Source organism: Python bivittatus, unplaced genomic scaffold (assembly GCF_059951505.1).
Source record: "Python bivittatus isolate LINGU-HERP-01145 unplaced genomic scaffold, Pbiv_v1 ctg000610_np1212, whole genome shotgun sequence".
Classification (NCBI taxonomy): Eukaryota; Metazoa; Chordata; class Lepidosauria; order Squamata; family Pythonidae; genus Python; species Python bivittatus.
The window spans coordinates 20,239,913-20,263,386 of record NW_028277088.1 but is presented as its reverse complement, the minus strand read 5'-3'; the positions used below and the strand labels follow the sequence as shown (position 1 = coordinate 20,263,386).

Below are 23,474 nucleotides of genomic sequence, written 5' to 3'. Positions count from 1 at the left end.
TCATACAGATACCTAATTATTTAACAATGAAGTATAAGATCACACTGTACCAAAAGGTGGGCAATTTGTGGCCTTATCCTTGCTTTCCAAACACTTCTGATTCAGATCTCTTCTAAGAGGTATCAGTCACTTCTTTGCAATATGCATCTTGGGAAAGAGTTCAGAGAGAATGAGAAAGAGAAAGGAAGATGTCAGATAGAAAGGATGTTCTACTCAATTTTAGTTCTTGCCCCTTCTACTTGTTTTAGCCCTGTCTACAATGTGGTCCTTGACAGTAAACTTATATGGAAGACAGCTCTCAAAAGGAAAAAAAGTTGTCTACTTCTGCAGGTGAACAAGGAATATTCATCAACATTGAACAACAGTCAACCTGTATTTTGGAGACTCGGCTTGTACACTGGAGCTATTGGACCAGGTTTCACAGAAATAATTTTAAAAATACATTTTGACATTGATCATCTTCAAGAATATATAAACAAAGCTGCCAATGGCAACAATAAATGCAATATGTGACTGACTAAAATATAGTCCTAAATGATTCTTCACAGGCCACTTTGTTCCACTATTAAGATGCTACTTGTTTTTCTTGATTTATCAGATAATAAATTTTTGATGACTAGGGAAGTCCAATAAAATTCCCCCAGTGCTGATGCCATGATTAATAAGTCTGAGGAATTGAAACTGTCATGAATTCATATGTTAAGGTTGAAATTACAGCCAAATATGTATTAGAGCTTCCATAACACACAGAATAAAAAGAGGGCTCATTTGACAATATTATTTTGCACCCATTTATTTCATCCAGTTTTACCATCAGGCTTATCACTGTGAAATCTGATATACCTTTTTTCCACTTTAAGCAAACATTCAGCTAGGACTGTGAGGAAATGCTGTAATCAAATGATATTCAGAAGTTAGTTAGAAATCTATTCGGTGGGGCTACTTTTAAATAGTGGAGTTCTCTGATGAAACTGTATCATATTAAACTTATTTGGTGAAAATAAATTATGGTATATGCTTGCAATCCAATGGGTTTGTCAGAATCCTCGCAATCAATCAACCATCCTGCTAGTTTCTGCCATTACAGAAAAAAAGGGGGGGGGAGGTTGGAAGGTGAACTGTTAGACACAGATGCATTGTTATCTAGTTCTCAGGAATGCCCAAGGCCGTACCAGCATGAGACCAGGAGAGAACCTTTGACATGCGCATGAGAGACTTGGAGACAGAAGGGGGGGAGATGAAATGGACAGGGGGTAAAATCAAGTTTTGGCGTGTGTGGGAGTCAGTTCCAGCAATGCTCTAGATCTGTACACTACTTCTCAATAAATAAACTTTTCTTTGAACTTGCAACGGTTTCAAGGGAAGTTGCTTTTGTTGAGAGCTGAGTCTCGCAGTTTCTTACAAATTGCTGGAACTCCCTTTTTGGATTTTACCTGGAGCGAGAGCTCACCAAGGAAAATCCGGCAGATTACTCTGACAGGAGTTGGCGAAGAATTGGTTGGGATAGCAGATGAAATTGTCAAAGCCGGAGCCAGCCAGTGGAAGGACCAGAGCTCGAATTGGAGATGGCATTGAAGCCTGTGGGAATGCTGACAATAAAAAATAAAGAGCGGTGGCGAGGCCAACATTGCACTCGATCCCAGGAGTCCAGGGAATTCCAGGAAGTACATGTTGCCTCATCCTCCAGAAAGAAATCCTGGCCGAAGTGGTCGATGGGTGTCGGGGACGTGGCAGCAGTGGCCCACAGTCCAAAGAGGATGAGAGAGCCGGAGTCCTGAGTCACCATGTTGGAGGGATGTATGGATGAGGTGCAAGGTGATGTTACTTCCATAAAGGATGAATTGAAGTCATTGGAAAGGATGTTGAAGAAAGTTCTGGGTAGCCGAGACTGAGACCAGCTGTCCGGAGATCCCCAAACAACCTCGGGGGACAGCGAGGAGGTGAGTGAGGGGTCAGCATCCAGCGAAGAGGAGACAGCCCCCCCCAACCAAAGTGTGAGAAAAGACAGAGACCCACTACAACAGTGGGGCCTCAAGATGAAGTATGGGGGGAACTTGGGCCAACTGGCAAGGTTCCTGACACAAGTGAGGATTTGCATGGAGAGTTGTGGCCACCTATTCCGAAGTGATGCGCAGAGAATGGCGTATGTGTCATGTGCCCTTGAAGATCAGGCAGCGGAATGAGTAGTAGAAATGCATGAGGCTGAAGCCACAAAACTGGGCAATTTTGACAAGTTCATGTGGGCTTTATGTGAATGTTTCGAAGACCCTTGCGCAGTTGTAAAGGCAAAGTCAAGCATTGAGCAAATTAAGCAGGGCAATCGCACAGTATCAGACTACGCATTGGAATTCAGGCGGCTTGCCGGGAAACTCTGAGACCGGCTTGAAACATTCAGGGTACAGTGTTTCCAGAATGGGCTGAAACCTGGTCTTTAGGAACTAGCATTGGCCAGAGGCAACCCCAAAACTCTGCAAAAGTGGATCACCCATGTGGCCATAGTGGAGGCTGATTGGATGGCTATCAAAGAGGATAAACGCGGGCACCCAAATGCCCACAATTTCATCAGGGCTGATAGCGAAGTCGGGCTGGAAACATAAGGAAAGCAGCCAGGACCAATGACAAGGAAATCACCCCTGCTTCAGGTGTGGAGAAGAGGGGCATTACGCCGCGAATTGCCCTCAAAGCCAAACCCCATGAGCGGCACTGAGAAGCAAGCTGACAGGGAAACCCTTGAAAAGTCTCAAGCAGGAAAAGAAAGGGATAGCTGCCTCGGGAGTGGAGGAACACTTTCCAATCCCACCAATGGTTAAGAGTGAGCTTTCTGAGGAAGAATCGCAGCCGGCGGGAAACTCCAGCCGCCTGCTTTAAAACATGCCCAAAAGCAGGTGGACAATTTCAGGGCATGAAGATTTAACAGCAGACAATTTGGAGAGTGAAAACTTAACGGTGAGTCCTATGACAGATGGGGTGAGACTGAGGGCATTGAAAGCCAATCACAAAGTAGATTTAACTGCATTAATAGACTCTGGGTGCACCCGTTGCTTAATTAATCCTGGCACTATGAATGGACTTGGACTAAGGGTGCAGAAACTAAAGACCTCTATTGTTTTTATACAATTGGATGGGTCACAAGCGGGAGGAGGCCCAGTGGAATATTACACTGAAGTAATCGAAATGAGAATTGGGACTCACTGAGAGACTTTAAAATTTCTAGTGGCTCCGATTGCTGGCCATCCACTAATACTGGGTCTGTCCTGGTTAAAGCTGAGGAATCCTAAGGTGGACTGGGAATTGGGGGACCTTACATTTCAGGATGGTACTTATAGTGTTTTAAAAGGGATTAATACTAGCACCCCAAAATCGATGCTAGTGGGAACAAGTGTAGAGTCTCCCAAACAGGGCAACCCCAAAAATACCTACTTGGTTCTGGAGCAGTATAGCCATGTTCAGTGAGGCGGAATCGGATCAGCTTCCCCCACACAGAGCAATAGACTACGCAATTGAAATTGAGCCCAGGGCAAAATTTCCTAAACCAAAAATGTATTCCATGACCCCTAAAGAGTTGGGAGCCCTGAGATAATTTATTGACAAAAATCTGCAGAAGGGATTTATACAGCCTGCAAAATCACTATTGGTGGTGCCTGTCCTATTCAGGGAAAAGAAGGATGGTTTACTGAGACTGTGTACAGACTATCAGGGGTTTAATGGTATTTGTAAAGAAAACAAATATCCCCTCCCTTTAATGAAAGACTTGCTGGCCCATTTGTCAAAAGATTTTTACCAGTTGGACTTAAGGGACACGTACTTCCAAGTGGGGATTAGAGAGGGAGATGAATGGAAGACAGCGTTCAGTTGCCCCCTCGGTTTTCAATAGCTGGTGATGCCATTCGGATTGTCGGGGGCATCTGGGGTGTTCATGCAGTTGATTAACAAAGTGTTACATGAATTCTTGTACAGGGGAGTGTTGGTATATTTGGATGATATTCTAATTTATACAGAAACGATGGAAGAACTTGTGGAATTGGTGAGGAAAGTGCTTAAGAAACTATTAAATGCCCAGTTATATGCCAAACTTTCTAGGTGTGAATTTCACAAAAAGCAAATCGATTATCTGGGATATTGGATATCTAGTAGAGGGATTGAGATGGATCCGAATAAAGTGTGTGATGTTGTGGGATGGGGGGCGCCAAAAACTCACAGGCAGCTCCAGAGTTTCCTGGTGTTTGCAAATTTTTAGCGCCAATTCATTCTGAACTTTGCTCAAGTCACCCTCCCTCTCGCTGACTTGTTAAAAACAAAAGGGAAAGATAAGGCAAAAGCCCAAAAACCGGGGGTGCCTTTAAGTTGGACAAAGGAATGCCAGTCAGCATTTAAGCAATTTAAGAGGTTATTTATGGCAGAAGCAATTTTAAGACACCCTGATCCTGAGAAGCCATTTATAATCCAAGCGGATGCATCAGATGTGGCTGTAGGGGCTGTTTTACTACAAAAAACTGAAGGGGAGGTGTTACATCTCCCTGAAATTTACAGAGACTGAGAGGCCCTGGTTGGTGTGGGAGAAAGAAGCCTTTGTGGTGAGATGGGCACTAATGAGTTGGAGGCATTTCCCATCCAAGTACTCTTGAGGCTTGCCAATTATTCTGGTACTTTGTAAAATACACATTTATTTGAGTTCATTTTTTAAAAGAGTTCATTGGTTCAAGAGAACATAACTTCCCAAATATTTAACAGGTATTAAGAGTTTGGTGACTAAATATCATTATTAAAACTGAGATTAGTACTGAAGAATTGGGATGTTCTTATTTTTAAATTATTCAATGTATTTACATGTTTTGCATTATAAGAAAGTAAGCAGATCTTCAAATTTCTTTGGAAATTAATTAATCAGAATCTATCTCGTGAGGGGAGCATTTAAAGTGATAGATTTGTCTTGCATGTGAAAGATACCTACTATGAAATTGCTTTCTTGCACGAGGTTTGAGGTTTAAGTCCTGGCATCTCCATGTAGATAACAGAAAAGGGACATCACACTCTGAAGAGATGTTGTCGATCAAGGGAAACAATACCAGGTTAGACATACAAGTAGCTGAGCTGGTATTAAACCAGCTTTCTGGGTTCATAATGAACACTTATAAAGTGGCTGCTGCTTTGTGAGAGATATGAAGCATGTGACAATTGCTGCATTGTTGTTTTAAAACACATTTATCACTTTAAGGTAGGAATGCAAAAGAATGCATGAATTTCTCTTAGTGCATATTTGGGAGTTTCTCCACTGAAGAATCCTTGATCAAAGCAAAGTTTGGTTAGCATTTGTTCCCCATCGAAATAAGTCTGCTAATAGGTATGGGGTGGGGGCTGTTTAATTTTTGTGAGAACTGGCTGAGGTCCTCCAACTTTATCTAACCTTTTTAAAGCCCTCTGTACTTAAGCAGAGTGAGATTTTTCACTTCTATAGCACTTCCCTGAATGGCCTTATTGAAGTACTGCCTGCTGGTCTCCATGTTGTCTGGCAAACTATTATTATAAATTAATTTTTAGGGAAAAATGAAAGGGTCCTGCCAAAGTGGGTGATAGGATATTGCACAATTTTGACAATGTGCACAACCCTACTAGTAAGAATAATACTGGTTTATTTTGTTTAAAATAATAAATAAGAAAATTCAAGTGTTGCAGCATAAAAGGACAGACACCCTCACACTGAATATCTATCACTGACAAATCACACGTTCCCAAAAGCATAGTAGACTGCCATCTAATAGGCATTGCCACCTGTCCATTAGATCCATGCCCCTCCTGGTTGGTCAAGGCTACCTGAGAGGTGACATGTGGGTGGGTCCTAGCGATGGTGAATTCATCCTTGGTGGAGGGGGTATTCCTGGAACCATTTAAGGAGGCACTGGTTCGCCTTCTCAAGAATTTGTCATTGGACCCTACTGTCCTGGACAATTTTTGCCCAGTCTTTCACTTTCCCTTTTTGAATATGGATATGGAACTGAAACAGCATTGGTCGCCCTTTTATATGATCTCTGATGGAATGGGGGTAGTGCATCCATCATGACCTCTCAGCAGCCTTCAATACCATTGACCATGGTATCCTTTTGGGTCAACTATGGGAATTGGGGGTGGGTGGAATGGCTTTGTGCTGGTTTACTTCCTTTCTCCAAGGTCAATCCTAATCAGTGTTGATAGGGACCAAGAGGTCTAGCCTGTGGCCCCTACTGTATGTATGGGGTGCCGTATGGCTTGGTACTTTCTCCACTCCTTTTTAACATCTACATAAAACCGGTGGGTGAGATCATCCATCACCATGGGATGAGGTATCATCAGCATGCTGATTATACTCAATTGTACATCTCCATCCTGGGTGAACTAAATGACGCTGTGGATGTTCTTTTGTGGTGTCTGGAGGCTGTGGGAGTCTGCATGGGGAACAACAGGCTTCAATTGAACCCTGGTAAGATGGAGTGACTATGGATGCAGGGCTCTCCTGTATCTGAGGGCTTACTTTTGGTCCTGGATGGGGTGGCACTGCCTCAGATGGACCCAGTGTGCAACCTGGGGGTCCTCCTAAATTCACCACTCCTGTTTGAGGAGCAGGTGGCAGTTGTGGCTAGGAGGGCCTTTGCTCAACTTCATGTTGTGTACTTGTACCCTTCCTGGATCGGGAGGCCCTTCTCTCAGTTACTCATGCCCATCTCCTGTATGGAGTACTGCAATGTGCTCTGCATGGGGCTACCCTTGAAAAGTATTTGGAAGGTACAGCTGATACAGAATGTGGCGGTGCAAGCAGTTATGGGCACCCTTAGAACTGTGCATGTAACACCTCTTGTTACACCTCATGTGCCGGTGTGATTCCAGGTCCAATTCAAAGTGTTGGTGATGATCTTTAAAGCCTTTCATGGCATGGGCCCAGGTTACCTAAGGAACCGTCTCATCTTAATTACGTCAACCCATCCCACCTGGTCTGGCAGGAAGGGCATGCTAAGGACCCTGTCGGCCAAGAAATTTCGACTGGCAGGGAAATTTCAACAGGAGAGCCTTTTCTGCTGTTGCTCCTGCTCTCTGGAACATCTTACTCCCCTGAGGTGATATTAGCCGCCTCTCTATGGGGCTTCCAGAAGGGCATTAAGACCTGGTTCTGCCAACTTACATGGGGACCCATTGGGGGTTTGCAGCACTGGGGGTGGTTGGTAGCTTGAGGATTTTTAGCAGTAGCCTTTTTTAGCTTTGTATATGTTTATATTGATTTTTATAGCTCTTTTACTTGTAGAGTCACTTATATAGTGAGGTGGGTGGTGTATAAATTTGATTAATAAATAAGTAAACAAACAAACAAACATCTTGGGAAGAAAGTCGTTTGGCTTCCCCATTTTTCAAATTAAATAGTTAACTGAAGCTTCTGATTTCTGCTTATTATTATTTCCATTGTATTATGCATACGCTCTTAATAGTAGCCTGAAAAAGTAGTTATTTTAGACTTTAAGTAGCATCTATTCACTAAAATAAAATTAAGGACTAAGCTGAACTGCAAGTTGATCAAGTTAGTCTGAAATAATTTCCACTTAACCTTTTCACTAGATAAAAAGTTCATAAAGCAAGAGTGACTTTTCAGTTACTAGATAGCCCTCAACAGCCAAGTAAAAAACTGCCATGGATAATATAAAAGCCTTGTACAATATCAAGCTTGAAATAAGAAACCAGAGCTCAATAAAAATCCAGCATGTAATAAAACAAGATATTACTGTGTAGAGAATAGAAATTGCAGAGTGTTCTGTTTTATTATAAAAATGCTGCTTTTTAATTTACGTCTCAAATAGAAAAAGGCAATGTACATAGTAACTCATCTTGCCCACTGTAAATATGATGAACCATCCAAGTGTTTTTGAAATTATAAGGGGGTTAAGAATTTCCCCAATCTTTAGTACTGACCTCCTTGGCTCAGCTTTTGAACTTTTCCATTTCCAGTATTAAGTTCTTTCTGCATCAATTATCTGTTATCCCATAGTGCATTAACTCACACCAACAGAATGCTGGAGCCAGTTAAATGCTGAGATAAACCTTTCACTGTCTGTGAAAGGTGAAAGGGTTTAATTCTGTGACAGATACCCTATGGAGTACATGTGGCCCCTTAATGACATTTTCAAGATTTAGGGGGAGCCCTCAGGATTGCATTCCTGCCATAGAAAATTGCAATCTGGGGTGTATAAATAGGCATGTTTTATGTAGGTGTCTCTCCCTACCTGATTTAAAAAAAAACAGTACAAGCACTTCACTCTTCAGCTGCATACCTCTGTGGCCTACAGGGGCCAAAAAATTTAAAAAGCCCATCCTGATCTAACTGATCAAGCAATGGCAAATTCAAATTATCATACATATCATACGTAAATTATCATATGACTTCCATGGGGTCATAATCATTTATGGGACCCGACTAGAATGATGAGAGTTGGGACCCAATTATATATGGAGGACCAGACATCCCACAGCACAGCTTTAAGACTTCTTTTCGTAGTGACACGGTGTCACCAAGGAGATTTCTTTTGGGAGAAAACCACTGTTGCAGATATAGACATTAATTATCCTTCTTTATAATACAGATCTTTATATAGATGATCCATGTATTAGTATAGAATGGTGTTTTCCATTCTGAATAACCTAAAGTGGGTTGCAAAGCTATATGCAACTTCAACAGGGACATTACACAACTGTTAAATGTCTTCTGAAAATTTTGGGTTCCCTCTTTTTTTTAGATGCCACTAAATAATTCTTGCTGGAGATCAGCACTGACTTCTTATAAAACAGACTCTATTTCTGAAACAACTTTTGGCAGTGATATATTGCCTCTAGAAGCATCCAAGAGGAAGAACAAATCCTTATACTATAGATTTCTATCCCACCCTTTAGGAAAGTTATTCTTTTCTTATTTGGATGAAAACAAAAAAAGACTATATACAAGGGATGAACCAAAGGTAACATGTGACCATTTTTAAAACCAGTTATTTTCTGAAGTTTTGATCCTAATTAATTTTTTCTCCAAAACTGATGCAATGGCACAAACCAAGACTTTATAACAGATTAAGAAACCATAGTTTACCATGGCATAGAACAATGCTAGTAAATACTTATGATAAACAAAATAAAGTGTTTAAAGACGGATTACACAGAAAGTATCACTGAGGTTGTTGGGCTCCAAAAAGGTACAGTAATGATGTGGCCACTTCCATATGAACAATAGACCCTTAAGCCTGGAATAAATTCATCTAATCTGATCCAGCACTTCCATATGAACAGAACATTTAAATGGTCTTATAATACATGGAATCCAGTCACCCAATGCTATCCAACATCATGTATGTTAAACCACAGATAAGTCTAAATTTGAGGCAGCACACAAATCCTAACAAATAATTTGGCCCTTATGAGTGGCATGATGTGATTTGAATTTAAGCAAACAAGATAGCTTCCTGAACAGAAACACACAGGATGAGACAAAATATTAAAGGGTTTAATATTGAATACTAAAATTACAGTATTCCATTTCAGGCCTGCAAGTAAACAGCCAGGTCTTTTCTCAGGATATATTACAGGTAGTCCTCATTGAATGACCACTTGTTCAGTGACATTCTGAAGTTATGATGGTGCTGAATAAGGGGGACTTATGATGGGTCCTTGTAGCTGCAACTGTTGCAGCTGTCATGCAATCACAATTCAGGTGCTTGGCAGCTGGCTTGCAATTATGACATGGTAACATCTCGTGGTCACATGATCACCATTTGCGACCTTCACTGCCAGCTTCCAACAAGTCAATGGGGAAGCCGGTAGAAGGTTGCAAATGGATATCATGTGACTGCAGGATGCTGCGATTGCGCGGGATTTGCCTAACAACAGCAACTGGGACTGCCACAACTGCTGTGGTAAGTCAGTGCAGTCACATGATGTTGTGCTTTACAACCACACTGCTTAGCAACGGAGATGCCGGTCCCAGTTACCATACTTAAGTGAGGACTACCTGTATTCTATCTCCCCTACCTCTTCTGAATTTCCATCTGCCTTCTTCTACCTGTTGGCATCATATCAAGCTTCTAAACATGCTCATTCTCATGCTGTTTTAGGAGAAAGTTGTGTTTCTATAAACCTCAGGGTTTTCTTAAGCCTGTTAATACTTCTCTCTTGTGCACGGCTGATGGTATTTTTGGCTACATAAGGACAAGCTTTCAGACTTATGTGAGATCCTGAAATAAACCGCTTTATATCTGCCAAAGTATATGTGTGTGGGAGGTATCTGTAAGACTTTTCTCAGATAGGAGGCTGCATTGTTAATAATAACAATAATAATTACAGTAATAATTTGTATTATGTCCCATCTTTCTGTTAAATAAATAAAAATGAAATTGAAGGGTGATTGCATGTGTGAATGGATGAATAACATGCAAACCCTGCTGTCTTTTAGCGGCAAAGAGAAGGGAAAGGTGCTAGGCTGGATGCTGAAGCTTACACTATTTGCAAGGCAGGAGGTATCCCTGCAAAGAAGGTGTCACAAGCAGGCTACCTCCCCTCCAGCCGCAAGTGGAAGGATAGCTTTCTGTTGTGTAAAAAAGGGTGAAAGAATCAAGTTGGTTAAGCAATTATGAGAGAAGGTGCAGGATCTTGGATATCTGCCTTTCTTTACAAAATCCTGGAATGGGAAAAAAGTTGTTTGACTTCAAAGGGCACCATAACCCACAATACTTAAAGGAAACTGAACAGATTTCTCACCTTGTTTTTATGGGAGAGCCCTTTTGATGTTGGTCAGTGTTGGCATTCTGAGGACTGAACTGTGTTTTAAATGGTGCTGAATTACTCTGGTTCACAGGGTTAATTCTAGAAGTTAATTCTAGAAAGGTAATAAAGTGAGACACTTCTCAAGAACTAGATGAAATCAAATGACAACGTCACTGATGGAAACAGCATTTCGCAAAGCAAGTGTGGAAAAGTGTATGCTTAGTATAGCAGCTGCACAGAAAAAAGCAAAGAGTGAAAAGCACTGTAACCACCATAAGAAAAGCTTTAGCTGATATGAGATAATCAGGTAGCAACTTCAAAATCAGAACCATAAATGAGAATACTGAAATAATAGACTGTTCAGAAAAAAAAGAGCTCTTTGTACATGGTGAAATAATCAGGAGAGCATGATTAATATGTATAATGTATTTAAAAAATTCCCTCCTGTTTCATGAGTGCTAGCCACTAAGGCCAATCCTTAACATCCCTTCTTATCTCATTAAAATCTTACCGCACCATCAGATTACTAATTACGTTACACCAGTTTTGAATAGCGTTTCGGCACTGCAATTATTCAAAGGAATTTAATTTGCTGTTTTGTTTTAAACATTTATGCCTGTGTGCACTTGCTGAGTACATTATAACCAATAAAGTCTACTATTCATCATGTCGTTGTCACTATCTTAGACGTACAAGATCCCTGGAGAATTATACTTCAAACATAAAAGGTTACTCTGAAAGGTGACTAGGGGCACCAATAAAAGCTATATAGTTATTGCTTTCAAAGGAAAGGCTTTAGCATTATGGTTTAGAAGAAGGTGAAAGGGTTGATCTTTCTCCTGCAGGAGGAACAAGGATATATTAAAAATAGGCATCCTAGGAGATTTTCCCCCCCAATGTGGAGCCCTCTAGGTGCATTAGAATGATTCCCAGCATTCCCAACCACATCTTTTGACTATATTTTGGGGAAGGCACATCAAGACATTGTAAGCCAACCAATCACTTTGTTCTGGATTGGAATAACTGGTCTCTCTCTTCTATCTTTTCCCTTCTACTTCCTTTCTGTGTCTTTTCAATTTATCAGCTTGCTAACAAGATGTGTCTCTTCCAAATGCAATGAATAAACAAACAAGCAAGTAAAAAACGATGTTGGATTATATGGAGCCTCTAAATAATGTTTCAAGCCCCTAAGAACAAAACCAAAACCAAGTCAACAACAGAATAAAAAAAATACATTATAGTTTGTTGTTTCAGAGGAAAGAACTGCTTTAACACATTGTGGTAAGTTACAAAAAAGTACCATATTTTAATGGAATATATGCTCATATTAGTTTTGGGATTTCAGTACTGGAGTTAGTCCAGAATTATTATTTATTGTGTGTTTATTTTATTATAAGGATAAGTACCAAAAGTAACCTTTTCTTGTATTCATGTACAATCTCCTGCAGCCATTTCCTTATTAATACAATCAGAGTTCCCTGAAGTATTTGATACCAAAAAATCTGCTGCACATACAAAGATCCTAGACTGACTTCTGTCTCAAAAATTCTGACACTGAAACCACCTGGAAGAGAACCTAACATGGCTTATAAGGACATTCTCTGGCTAATTACAACTTCTTAACTGTTAAGACAATGGCTCACTGCAATATTACTGGATTTACATCTTCAACACAGCCAGACATTTCTTTATGGTTTCATCATACTTCCTAACATATGGCGGTTGCAATTGACATATCCTCTAATCCATGGGAGGGTAATTCATTCACTACTGAAGGCCTCATTGAAAATGCATCATGAACCAGAAGGTGGAAGCTTATTTCAATAATTTATGTACTTTAATTCCCTTTCTTAGCTATGGCACTTCCAAACACAGAGCTGTTGTACTACTATAATACACCTTCTATTTTTGTAGTATGTATCAAACAAACAACACTCCAAGACAACTTGTAAATCTATTTTATATTACCAATAATTACCAATAATCAGTAAGATACTCAATAACTGGTAGGAATGTAGATCAAAATTTTCCCACATAAATCTACTTGGCTAATCAAGTAGATGGATACTGGGGAAGATAGGGTTGATGACAGGAAATAGGAGATCTTTTGCACTACACAAAGATTCTACTTCCATCAGAAAAAGGTAACATTGATAGCAATAGATTAACATCTAAACAATGTTCTGAGGGCATCATCAAGCTTCACTGATAGAATTTGTCTATGCCAGTAGCATATCTATTCTACTAACACCCTCCAGCTAGCCATTTGGGGACTAGAACTGTGCTCTCAAATGTAAACAGGAAACATATTCAGCAGCTGGGTTAGGTCTGTTCTGGGTATGACTATACACCCCTTGGAAAAAAAATACATCTGTGGACTTTGAATGCTCCTTATCTTCAACTTGAATGAGCAATACATATTTAAATGAGCAACTGAAATGTTAAAAAACAGATCATCTTACCACCACACACAAATACAGGGCTCAATATCCTAGATCTCATTCTCACTTTGGTAATCCATATTTCAGCATTGGCAGAGCAGGACCAGATTTTTCCTTTCAGAATATTCAGGGAATAGTCTCCTCCTACCACACCATCAATTGCAGTGATGTACCTCAGCGACACACAAAAGATACTCCAAACTCTGCACTACTCACTACTCCCAGAATTTTCTCCCTTTTGCCTACTGCTAACCCCAAGTCATTTTTAGGTCATTCGAGACCAGTTTGTAAAGAGTGCTTCTCAATAAATTCTAAATGAAAAACAGTTAAGCAAATCATGGAGAATATCTATGTGGCCACTAGGAGTCAAAAATGACTTGATGGCATATAATCAATCAAAACAATGGAAAAAGCTGACCCATGACACTTTACATGTTGGATCAGGAAATTTACGAGCAGTTAATTTGTTGGAGTTATCCCTACCTATCATAAAGGTGATATTTATTTAGCATATGGTATACAATGCCAGGGAGTCTACAATGTTTTTATACAAAGTAGATGTTCTGGTGCCAGCAGTTGCTACTTCATTTGTTGCACTGATGCACCACAAGAGGGTGAGCTAGCTTTGCACCAGCTGGCCAGTGGCATTCCTAGGGAGGTTGGTTCATCCGGGAATTTTTTCATTCTCCACTGATCTTTTCACCGATCGTGTCCAGGGAGGTCCAGCGCCAATTCCTGTTCCCTGTGCTGCCGGCGTTTCCCCCCACCGAAATGGGGGTACCTATTTATCTACTTGTGGATGGTATACTTTCGAACTGCTAGGTGGGCAGGAGCTAGGGACGAAATGACGGGAGCTCACTTCCGTCACATGGAGCTGGGCTCGAACCGTTGGAGAGTCGACCATTTCTGGCTGGCAAACTCCAACGTCATTAAGCTGCTGCACCACCACGTCCCCTCTTGGATAAAGGTAATCCCAGTTTGCCATACAAAGAGACATATTTTAAACTTTGTTCTAAACAATTTATGTCATATGATCATTTGTTTTTAAATGCACTTTCATTCACAATAGGGACAAAATATGAAACACTGGCCTTAACTCTAAGAGATATTAATGGTGCTCTATTTAATTTAAGGTGTATGTTTACTGATTAACAGGCAACACAATGCTGGCAGAATTCTTTCCATTTTTTTCCTCATTCAGAATCTACCTAAAAAGCTTTTATAGTTTTGTTGAATCACATCAAAGCTTTGACTAAACTAAGCTGCAACTGTTTATTCTAGACAAGATGCAGGCAATAAACATTACATGTGAATAGGGGAAAAAACTCCTGTATTGCCACAATTGCAAATTAATTTGGGGAAACAAAGACTTAAAAACAATTATTGTGGTGGCTTGAAATGAAGAGAAATGTAATACTGTAACTTGAAGACATTAGAATGGGGAAAACTGACTTAAATGTAGGAAAATGTTGACCCTTGGTTTATGAGGAGATGAATAACAGAGCAAAATGTCCTAGCAAATCTCAGAGCAAAGAACAATGGTACAAAACATATGCAAAAATGCAATACTCACTATTTGTATGTTTCTGAACGAATATATTCAAACACATGAGAAACACCCAGTTGAAACTGATCTGCAATAGGGGTTACCCAGGGATTATTTTCTGCTTTGAAGACTTGCTTTTGACCAGTCAAATCCAAATTTCCTGAAAGAATTAAAACAGGAATTTAGTATTGTTGAAGAATAGCTGCCACTTGATTACAAGAAGAGTGTTTTAACACTCTATGGAGGAGGAGGAGGAGGAGGAGGAGGAGGAGGAGGAAGTGGTGGCGGTGGCGGCAGCAGCAAGGACAGTATGAGTATGAAAATCCTACATACTGAATAGATCAATACGCCTCCTAGAAAAGAGGTGTAAAAAATCTACTAGTCTAAGTGTTACAGCTTCCTTTGATTCCTCTACAAGGCTGGAGATATTAGCAGGAGAGGCTTAACTTTCTATGATGCCTTGATCTTCAGGTTTAATGATATGGCAAATAAGCAGAAGACTCCTACTATCACCAGATCATTTCATACATTTCAGCGTATGGAGAACTATCCTTTTTTCTATACATAGACAGACATGGAATGATCTAGTCTTGATAAGTTAGCTTTGGGGAAGGGAGAAGAATCTCCAAATAGCAGAAAATGGATTTAAAAAACTGCTAAACTATCAGTTTTATTAAAAACTGTAAATTTGTGTAAAAAAGTGTAAAAACAGCCACTATATAGTAGAAAGAAAAGAACATAAATAAGATTAACTAGAGGTTCTATTGCACTGTGAGTTCAGAATTAACATTAAACATTCTGAGAGAATACAAATGTCTTTACCTGCCCCCCAAAACAATACAGGTAATCCTCATTAAACAACCACTCATTCAGTGTTCGATGAATGAGCGGTACTTATGACCATTCCTCAAAGTTCCGGCCGTCCTGTTACTCCTGCACTGATGATCATGATCTGGGCACTTGGCAACTGGCTCACGCTTATGATAGTTGCAGCGTCCTGCAGTCACATGATCACCATTTGCAACCTTCTCTGCCGGCTTCCCACAAGCAAAGTCAGTGGGGAAGCTGGCAGAGAAGGTTGCAAGTCGCTCTGGCAAATCGCTCACACTCTCCCCTGCCTGGCAGCAGCTACCCCTGGCCCAGGTGCACTTGTGTTGCACCGTGCTTTGCCAGCCACCCTCCCCTGCCTGGCAGCAGCCATTTATCTGTCTGCTGGCCTGCTTGCAAGCCACCTGGGATTCACTTAATGACCCACAATCCTTGCTTAATTAAGGCAATGGGGACTGCTGGGATTGCCATCACTAAGCGATGCAATCACATGACATCATGCTTTACGACCAGATCGCTTAGTGATGGAAATTCTAGTCCCAATTACTGTAGTCAAGCAAGGACTACCTGTAAAGTGGGCACCAGATGCACCTCACTAAGGAAGGTACTACACAATTCCAGGCAACACTAGGAAAGATTGCTATGAAATATCTACTAACTGTGCCATCAGCATGGGAATCCAAAGGTGACGTTAGGATTTTGGTAGGAACACATATAAAAAGGTGCTCTTCCATATACTGTAGCCCGAAGCCACAATAGCAGTGTTGGCAATGTGATGGCCATGACTTCATAGCACTCTCAGATGTCAGAGTATCAATATTTAATTGGGTGCAATTGGCAAACATGTTGAAATTTCAAGCAAGCTTTCATTTCAGAATATTGAATGCCATTTTAAAGTAGCAGTTGTTTTTATTTATCAAAGAATAGCACAATACAAAGAACAAACAAAATAAACCACATCTTTGACTGATGTTCTTTGGAAATTTGAGTTCAAATCAAAATCTAGGTATTATCCAAGTAATGTAAAATATGATATGTACCTGGTAAAATGATTTATTTTTTTTTTTGGCAATTCTGTAGTGGATATAGCCAAAATATATAATGCTTGCAAAAAATTGTTTAATCTGTTTGTTATTCCACCTAAAATGTCAATCGCTATAGGGATGACTTAGCAACATGCCTGTCATAATCTATTTTGATTATTCAATCCCTATATTTTATATATTAATCCAGGCTTCCATAGCCAGCACTATGGTGATGAGCTTCTGGGTTAATACGCTGTGGTCTCATTATGTGGTATTTGTGAGCCTGAAAGATTATCTAATGAGTTGAGATACCTTGACACACTTTCCAAGCTGACAGTTACTCTGCCAGTGAGATCAGATAAGTGATATAATCCAGCAATAAAAATAACACCGTACATACATCTAAGGACAAATCACCCCCAGTAGAAAAGGTGAAAACGTTATAGACTGAAATGGAATATTACTGGAAAAATACAACTTAAAAATTATCTACAAGCCAACAAGAAAAATTCAAGAAATGATTCTATCAGCTAAGAATCACACAGGTCCACTTTTATCATCAGTAGTTTATCACAGACCTTGCAGCTACGGACAGATATAGATTCGAACTACAAAATGCAATATTAATATTCAACTAAAAGAACGTGAAAGGTATGTCTTTCCTTATGCTGATCATCACATATTTGTCAAATCCTAATTTCATTTTGATATCCTCACTGTATATTCTTATATAACTATTCAACATCAGTTTTTGATTCTCCACGTAGCTTCAAATCATCCTATAACAAGTGGGATAATTTTTCACTTTGCTTTTTCAATGGTGGAAGGCTATGGTTTGATTTTTTTTTTCCTTTCAGTTCCTTCTATCTGCCAGAGAGCTAATGTTCATCATGTTTTTGCTCAGTACTTTCACATGTTTCTTCATAATTACAGGTAGCCCTCGAGTTATGACCATTCAAAGTTATGGCAGTGCTGAATGAATGGTACTTATGCCCGGTCCCTGAATCTACGGCCGTTGCAATGCCCCCACAATCATGTGATCAAAATTTGGGTGCTTGGCAGCCTGCCCACACTTATGACCACAGGGGCACTTCAACTCCCCCCACCCACCTATCTGTGCCCTTAGAAATCAAGTTCTAAGACATTATTTGAAGGGATTAAAAACCAAGATTGTTAAAAGTATAGGAAAGGAATATAGAGTTGGCTTATCTGATCAAGGTTAAAATAGATAGGTAGTTATTTCTGGTAACCTTTAACGGGCTTTTGCTGATAAGGAACGGATGATGAGGCTTTTGGATTTTGTTTATAGTTAAGACATGAGATATGGGATGAAGAGAACATTTGTTGTATTTTAAGAGATGGTGATAAGTTACTACTTGTTTGTACTACTTATAATTGTTTATACTTGTGATGAAGGGGGAAGTTACCTCTTTATATACTTTCTTTTTTTCTTTTCTTTTTATCCTTTTTTCTTTTCTTTTTTTTTTGTACTACACTTTTTATTTTTTATTTTTATTCTTATATTTTTTGGAGTTCGTATTAGTTTTTAGTTTTTCTAATTGTAATCTTTAATAAAATTTTTACAAAACAAAACAAAAACAAAAAGAAAGAGGTAACATGTTGCCCTAGGAATAGTTGTCATTATCCCAGTAATGCTCTTCTGCCATTTATCTGGATATCTGACCTTCTCTTAAAAAGTAACTTATAAGAAGCACTTCAGCCCTCCATCATTCCCAAGAACACCCCTAGTTTGGAAGTTCAGCCTATCTCCTTTATTAGAGGCTGCAGCAGCATTTCTGTTTTAACAAGGATCAGGGAGTGGGATTAAACACTGACTAAGAGAACCTAATAAGCAAAAGGCAGGGGTGTCTAAATCTATGCTAGCTACTTCAAACAAGAGCTGGGGAAGCAAGCCAGCACTGTGATTAGTGGTAACCCTCTGACCAAAGTTGCTATGAGGATCATATTTCATTCAGAGGGTTATTCTACAATTCCAAATTGGATTTTCCATTTTATTACCTGCAGGAAAGAACCACAGACACTTGTCTCAAAAGCCTCCCACACAGTAACCATTCCTTACAATTCAGCAAGTATCCTACCATTGGGATAAGGGAGAAAATCAGCCTACTGCAATTGCACAATGTAAGTCAAATTCATACTCCAGAAATCTCATCCAGAAAGAGCACAGGACTCTAATTTTGGACAGGTTGAAAAGTGTATTATCCATACTAAATCAGACATACACATGTAGTTTGGCTTTTCTCACCGCTCAGATACAATATTTCAAATATATTGCAAAACACTGTAAAAGTCAGTGAAAGAGGTCATCCCTGAAAAGAAATAATGTCTATTTGGAGACCCTAACTCCTGTGTTGCTTCAGGGAGAAAGAGCAAGACTGTTATGCATAATGAGACAATATCACAAAAGGGCAAAAAAATTATGGTCATTAATTTTATCTTTTATTTTTGTCAGGAGGAATAAGGGCATTAATTGAATTTTCTGCCACAGGGTCTAAAACATCTTGCGGAAGTTCCCATAAAAGTAATGTAAGTAGGGAAAGTTATCTAATAAAATAAAATACACATCTTTCCAAGATGCTTAAAGACCTATACAAAGATTAAACAGCCATCTGTAAGAGTAGCTTTAATCTTGCACTGAAAAGAGGGATGGATTTCTTCCAACTTTGCCATCCAATGCTTTTTAAAATATGAAGATACAGTAGGATAGCTTGAGATAATACAGGCACTCTATTCTGAGTATGGGCCCACTCAATCACATTGGAGATGGTTATTTATACATTTATTTCTTTGGTATACCCTCAAATCATATGACTCATGGCAATTTACATTAGTAAAATATTAAAAACAATGCTAAAAAATAGAGGTGAGTAGATTTTCCCTAAAATCATGAGGACAGTCTGACATTTTATTCACACACCACCAGATTCCAAATACTAAGTAGAAACTTGCATTAAGCACCAGCTGACTACAAAACAATTTTAAATGTGCATGGAAAAATTTAAAATCACCTGAAGAGCCATAGAAAATCATCTTCAGAAAAAAAAAATTCCATTTCCTAATTTAGACAGGTATTCATTCTAACTTTATTTATTCTTTAGATATCCAGATATCTTTCGATATCCTGCCTTTCTTCCAGATGCTCAAAACAGCATACTCAGGAATCCTTTTTGTATTTCTTCCACAACAACAACTCTGTGGGGTAAGACAGGGTGAGAGAGGGACTGGCCAAAAGTTACTCAATGAGCTTCTGGGACAAGGGTCTTCCCAGCCTAAGTCCAATACCTGAATCACACAGGCTAAGGTTATCCTAATGTTAATATTTACCTGTCTAATTCAAATCTGCATCTAGCAACAGCTGGAAACAATTTTTTTTCCTTAAAAAAAAACTTATTCATTGAAAAAAAAAATCATACTATTTAGAACAAAGATTTAAAGTAGTAACATGGTTGAAATAAAGGCTTCTTCATTCAATCATTGTTTAAATTCTATTCCAACATTTGGGTCCTTCCATAGGACATATTCTATTACCCCATTAACCTTTTTCTCTCTTTTCAATTGCCCATTCTTCATTCTGTTTCTTTGTCAAAAGATCCCCCCATGGTATCATAATTTTCTGTCACAGGTGACACAAAAGCTTAAGTTCAAGTGCCTTTTTTTTTTCTTTTTACTTCAGCTGAAAGGGTATATTCTCTTACAATACTATGAGGAAAGAAATTAATTTTATTTTCCTATTTATATATAAATACTCCCAGATCCAATTTTATTAAAGGCTAATCATGGGATAACTCCACTGAACAGAATAAACTGTTCAGTTATATGTAAAAGCAAGCCAACCATGATTTTCCTCAGCTTTACTATATGCTTTAAAAGCTTAGCTTTTTATTACTCTGACACCACGTGCTTTGTTTCCCAAAGAAGAGGTGGTGTTAGCCATGATACAATCCGCAGAGGATGTACTGATATGCAAGTCCTTCTGACATGGATGAGATCCTCCTAAGAGCAGGGTGGGCATCTACCTTCAGTGGCACTTGAGAAGATAATACCAGACCCAATGTGTCAGGGGGAGGGAGCAAAAAAAATAAAAAAAAAATGATTACAGACTAAATAATCACAGATTGAAAGTGTCATTTTGCAAGCAAATGCTGGTCCTAACTGATGTCAACAAATTTGGGCTAGAAATTATTGTGATACACCAATTCTTCCTTGTGAGTATAGCTTTCTCTTTGGTTAAACATTTCTCAGCTCATAAAATTGGTAAAATAACTTGTAAATAGGGCCATGACTACCATTCCCCTTAAAGCAAACCTTATGGATGGGCCTGATTTGTTAACCTAAGGATGCAGTGGTGCTCTGTACTTTTCTTAACCTGAGGCAAACAAGGTGCTGTTACAGGAGTCTTAGTCCTTTCTTTTGGGTTGACAGTGGAGATTTTTGACAGTAGGACCAATTTTATGCTAAGAAAGGATTGCCAGTGCCTATTAACTTATCCAGCTTAAGTGACTTATACTTAGTTTCCAGACTCTGGAAATCCTGATATATCACAGCCACATGGTAAATGCAGCATAATGTAATGCAAAAGCTGAACAAAAAGCAGCTTCCTCCCTCCACCCGTGTTACCTAAAATACCTTACTTTCTTTGTTTTATTCTTCCTTTTCCTCCTCTTGACATTTTGTTAAATCACTTGTTTCTATATATAAAACAAGGCATGCAATAATAAAACCTACACTCATCAGTTTTCAGATAACATGATTATTTTCGCACATCCACAACATCTGTTACAGTAGTGCAACTTCCTTTCATTATTTCATCAATGGCTGCGTTTTTTCTGATGACTTTGCACCGCTCTCTAACCATTAATGAACCTCTTACTTAGGGCTACTATGCATTTTGCTGAAATATTTTAATTGCACTGCACACAGGCAAGCCAAATAATGCACTTTAAGACATGCACTACTGATTTCACCAATTGTATTCGCTGCTTGTTTTGGCTCTCCCTCCCTGCCACCCCCCACATTTCCTTCTAAAACAGTGCTCTAATTGTTCAACTATCAGTGCTTAGGTGTGTGTATATACATGTGTGCATGTATGTATGTATATATATCTTATATCTACACATATCTCACAAATGTAGTGCTTCATGGCATTTCATGTAACTGGTTGCAACCTCGTGGTTGCAGTGAATCACTAGTTGTCTTCCACTGGAGTATATAACTTTAAACTCCTGAAAATGTCAACACCAACTTCAATGTTTATGTATTTTACTTATTTTACAAGGGCTATATGAAGCAGCACAGCTCTACCCAAAGGCATCAACTCAATTCAAACCATCAGAGCAGTGTAATTCACCTGGACTCAGAAATCACATTGCTCTTCTGATGCCTCAAATAAAAGCACTCAGCAAATTCAATTCATTTGGCTGCTTTGCTGTGCATGCACAGAAACCAATTTTAGCATTTTGATCAAAATTGTGAGACTGTTCCTTCTGGGAGTCTTGAAGGCAGCACTACTTCAAAGGAGTGTTTTGACCAAAACTTTGTCAAGTTGGAGTACTTCTCTGAAGAACCTTATTATTTATCATCATTTTCAGAACTAGGTTTCAAAAAACCATGTCCAAGGTAGTCTTCCCCAGCCTGAAGTCCTCTAGGTGTGCTGAACTTCAATTTCAGCTCTGGGAAAGTTGGCTAAAAAGGACAGATAGTTTGGGAATTCATCCATTACTCATCATTATATCATACTAACAAATGAACACCATAATTTCAATCTTAATGCCTGCCTAGGTCAACAATACATGATGTGGAAAAGGAAGATACAGAATTTAAAAAATAGCTGATCAGGATTTGCCTTTGATTCATAAGCTGACAATAACTTATCCACAAACACAAATCCAATTTTAGCCAAATATAAATGACTGTGAGAGAGTTGAAAAAATGGGAAATATGCATAATCTAATATTGCAAGGTACAATGCCATCTACATCACACATTGAAAATGACTGGGAAGAAGTAATTTAGACCTTTAATGAACACAGCACCTCTCTGATATTCATTAAAGCACATATGTCTTTTTTCAGCTTCTGGCCAGCCTGAAAAAAGATGCTGCTGCTGCTGCTTCAATGAACTGCATGATTGTCACTGATATAACTCTTAAACCAGCAGTATCTTTTTTGAGATTCAAATAGAAGCCTGAAAAAAGACACATGTGCTTTAATGAAAAATGGAAAGGAGCTCCATAAATACAAAGCACTTCTTCCCAATCATTTTCTTTGCCAGATATAAAGTCTAATACAGGCTAGCACCTTTGGCTTCCAAACTTGGAAATCCTTCCTTCCTTCCTCAAACTTGTATGCTGCCCAACTCACAACAACTCTTATTAAACTTTGTTGCCAAATGCCCACTTTGGATTTAACAAAAGCAGTAGTAAAGAACAGGAATATTCATTATTGAAATATTGGTTTGAAGCAATAATTGGTTTGAAAAATGAAAGATACCCCAAAAATATACATTTTCCAGAACTCTTTGGTTATTCAGACTTCAATCAATCTTACCTAGTTCTGGAGGCAATACTGTAAGACGGTTTCCTTGGATATGAAGTTCTTTAAGCTGTGTGAGTTCCCCAATTTCTTTTGGGAGTGATATCAAGTCATTATCCCTAAAGCTAAGCTTTAAAAAACAAGGAAAATGGTTAAGAGTCAGAGACATACAATCTTCACACACAAAACACTTTTAAACAGAGGAGATACTGCATCTGCACAACATGCTAAGCTTAGTTAGGCTTAACTGTGGTTGAGTTTTTTATAGCTTAACATTTAGTATAAATCCAGACTGCTCAAATTATGATTCAATGAATAGATG

The 23,474-nt window shown here is 39.1% G+C and overlaps 1 protein-coding gene across 6 annotated transcripts in view; it reads right to left on the bottom strand.

Moving 5' to 3' along the window:
• RSU1 (Ras suppressor protein 1) overlaps positions 1-23,474 on the bottom strand; it is an 84,580-nt gene that overhangs the window by 35,267 nt on the left and 25,839 nt on the right. For all 6 annotated transcript variants that reach the window (XM_088150456.1, XM_088150455.1, XM_088150451.1 and 3 more), the window contains 2 exons: positions 23,168-23,282; positions 14,776-14,908 (listed from right to left, as the gene is read on the bottom strand). In XM_088150456.1, the coding sequence (XP_088006582.1) occupies positions 14,776-14,908; positions 23,168-23,282 (248 nt within the window). The remainder of the gene's footprint in view (positions 1-14,775; positions 14,909-23,167; positions 23,283-23,474) is intronic.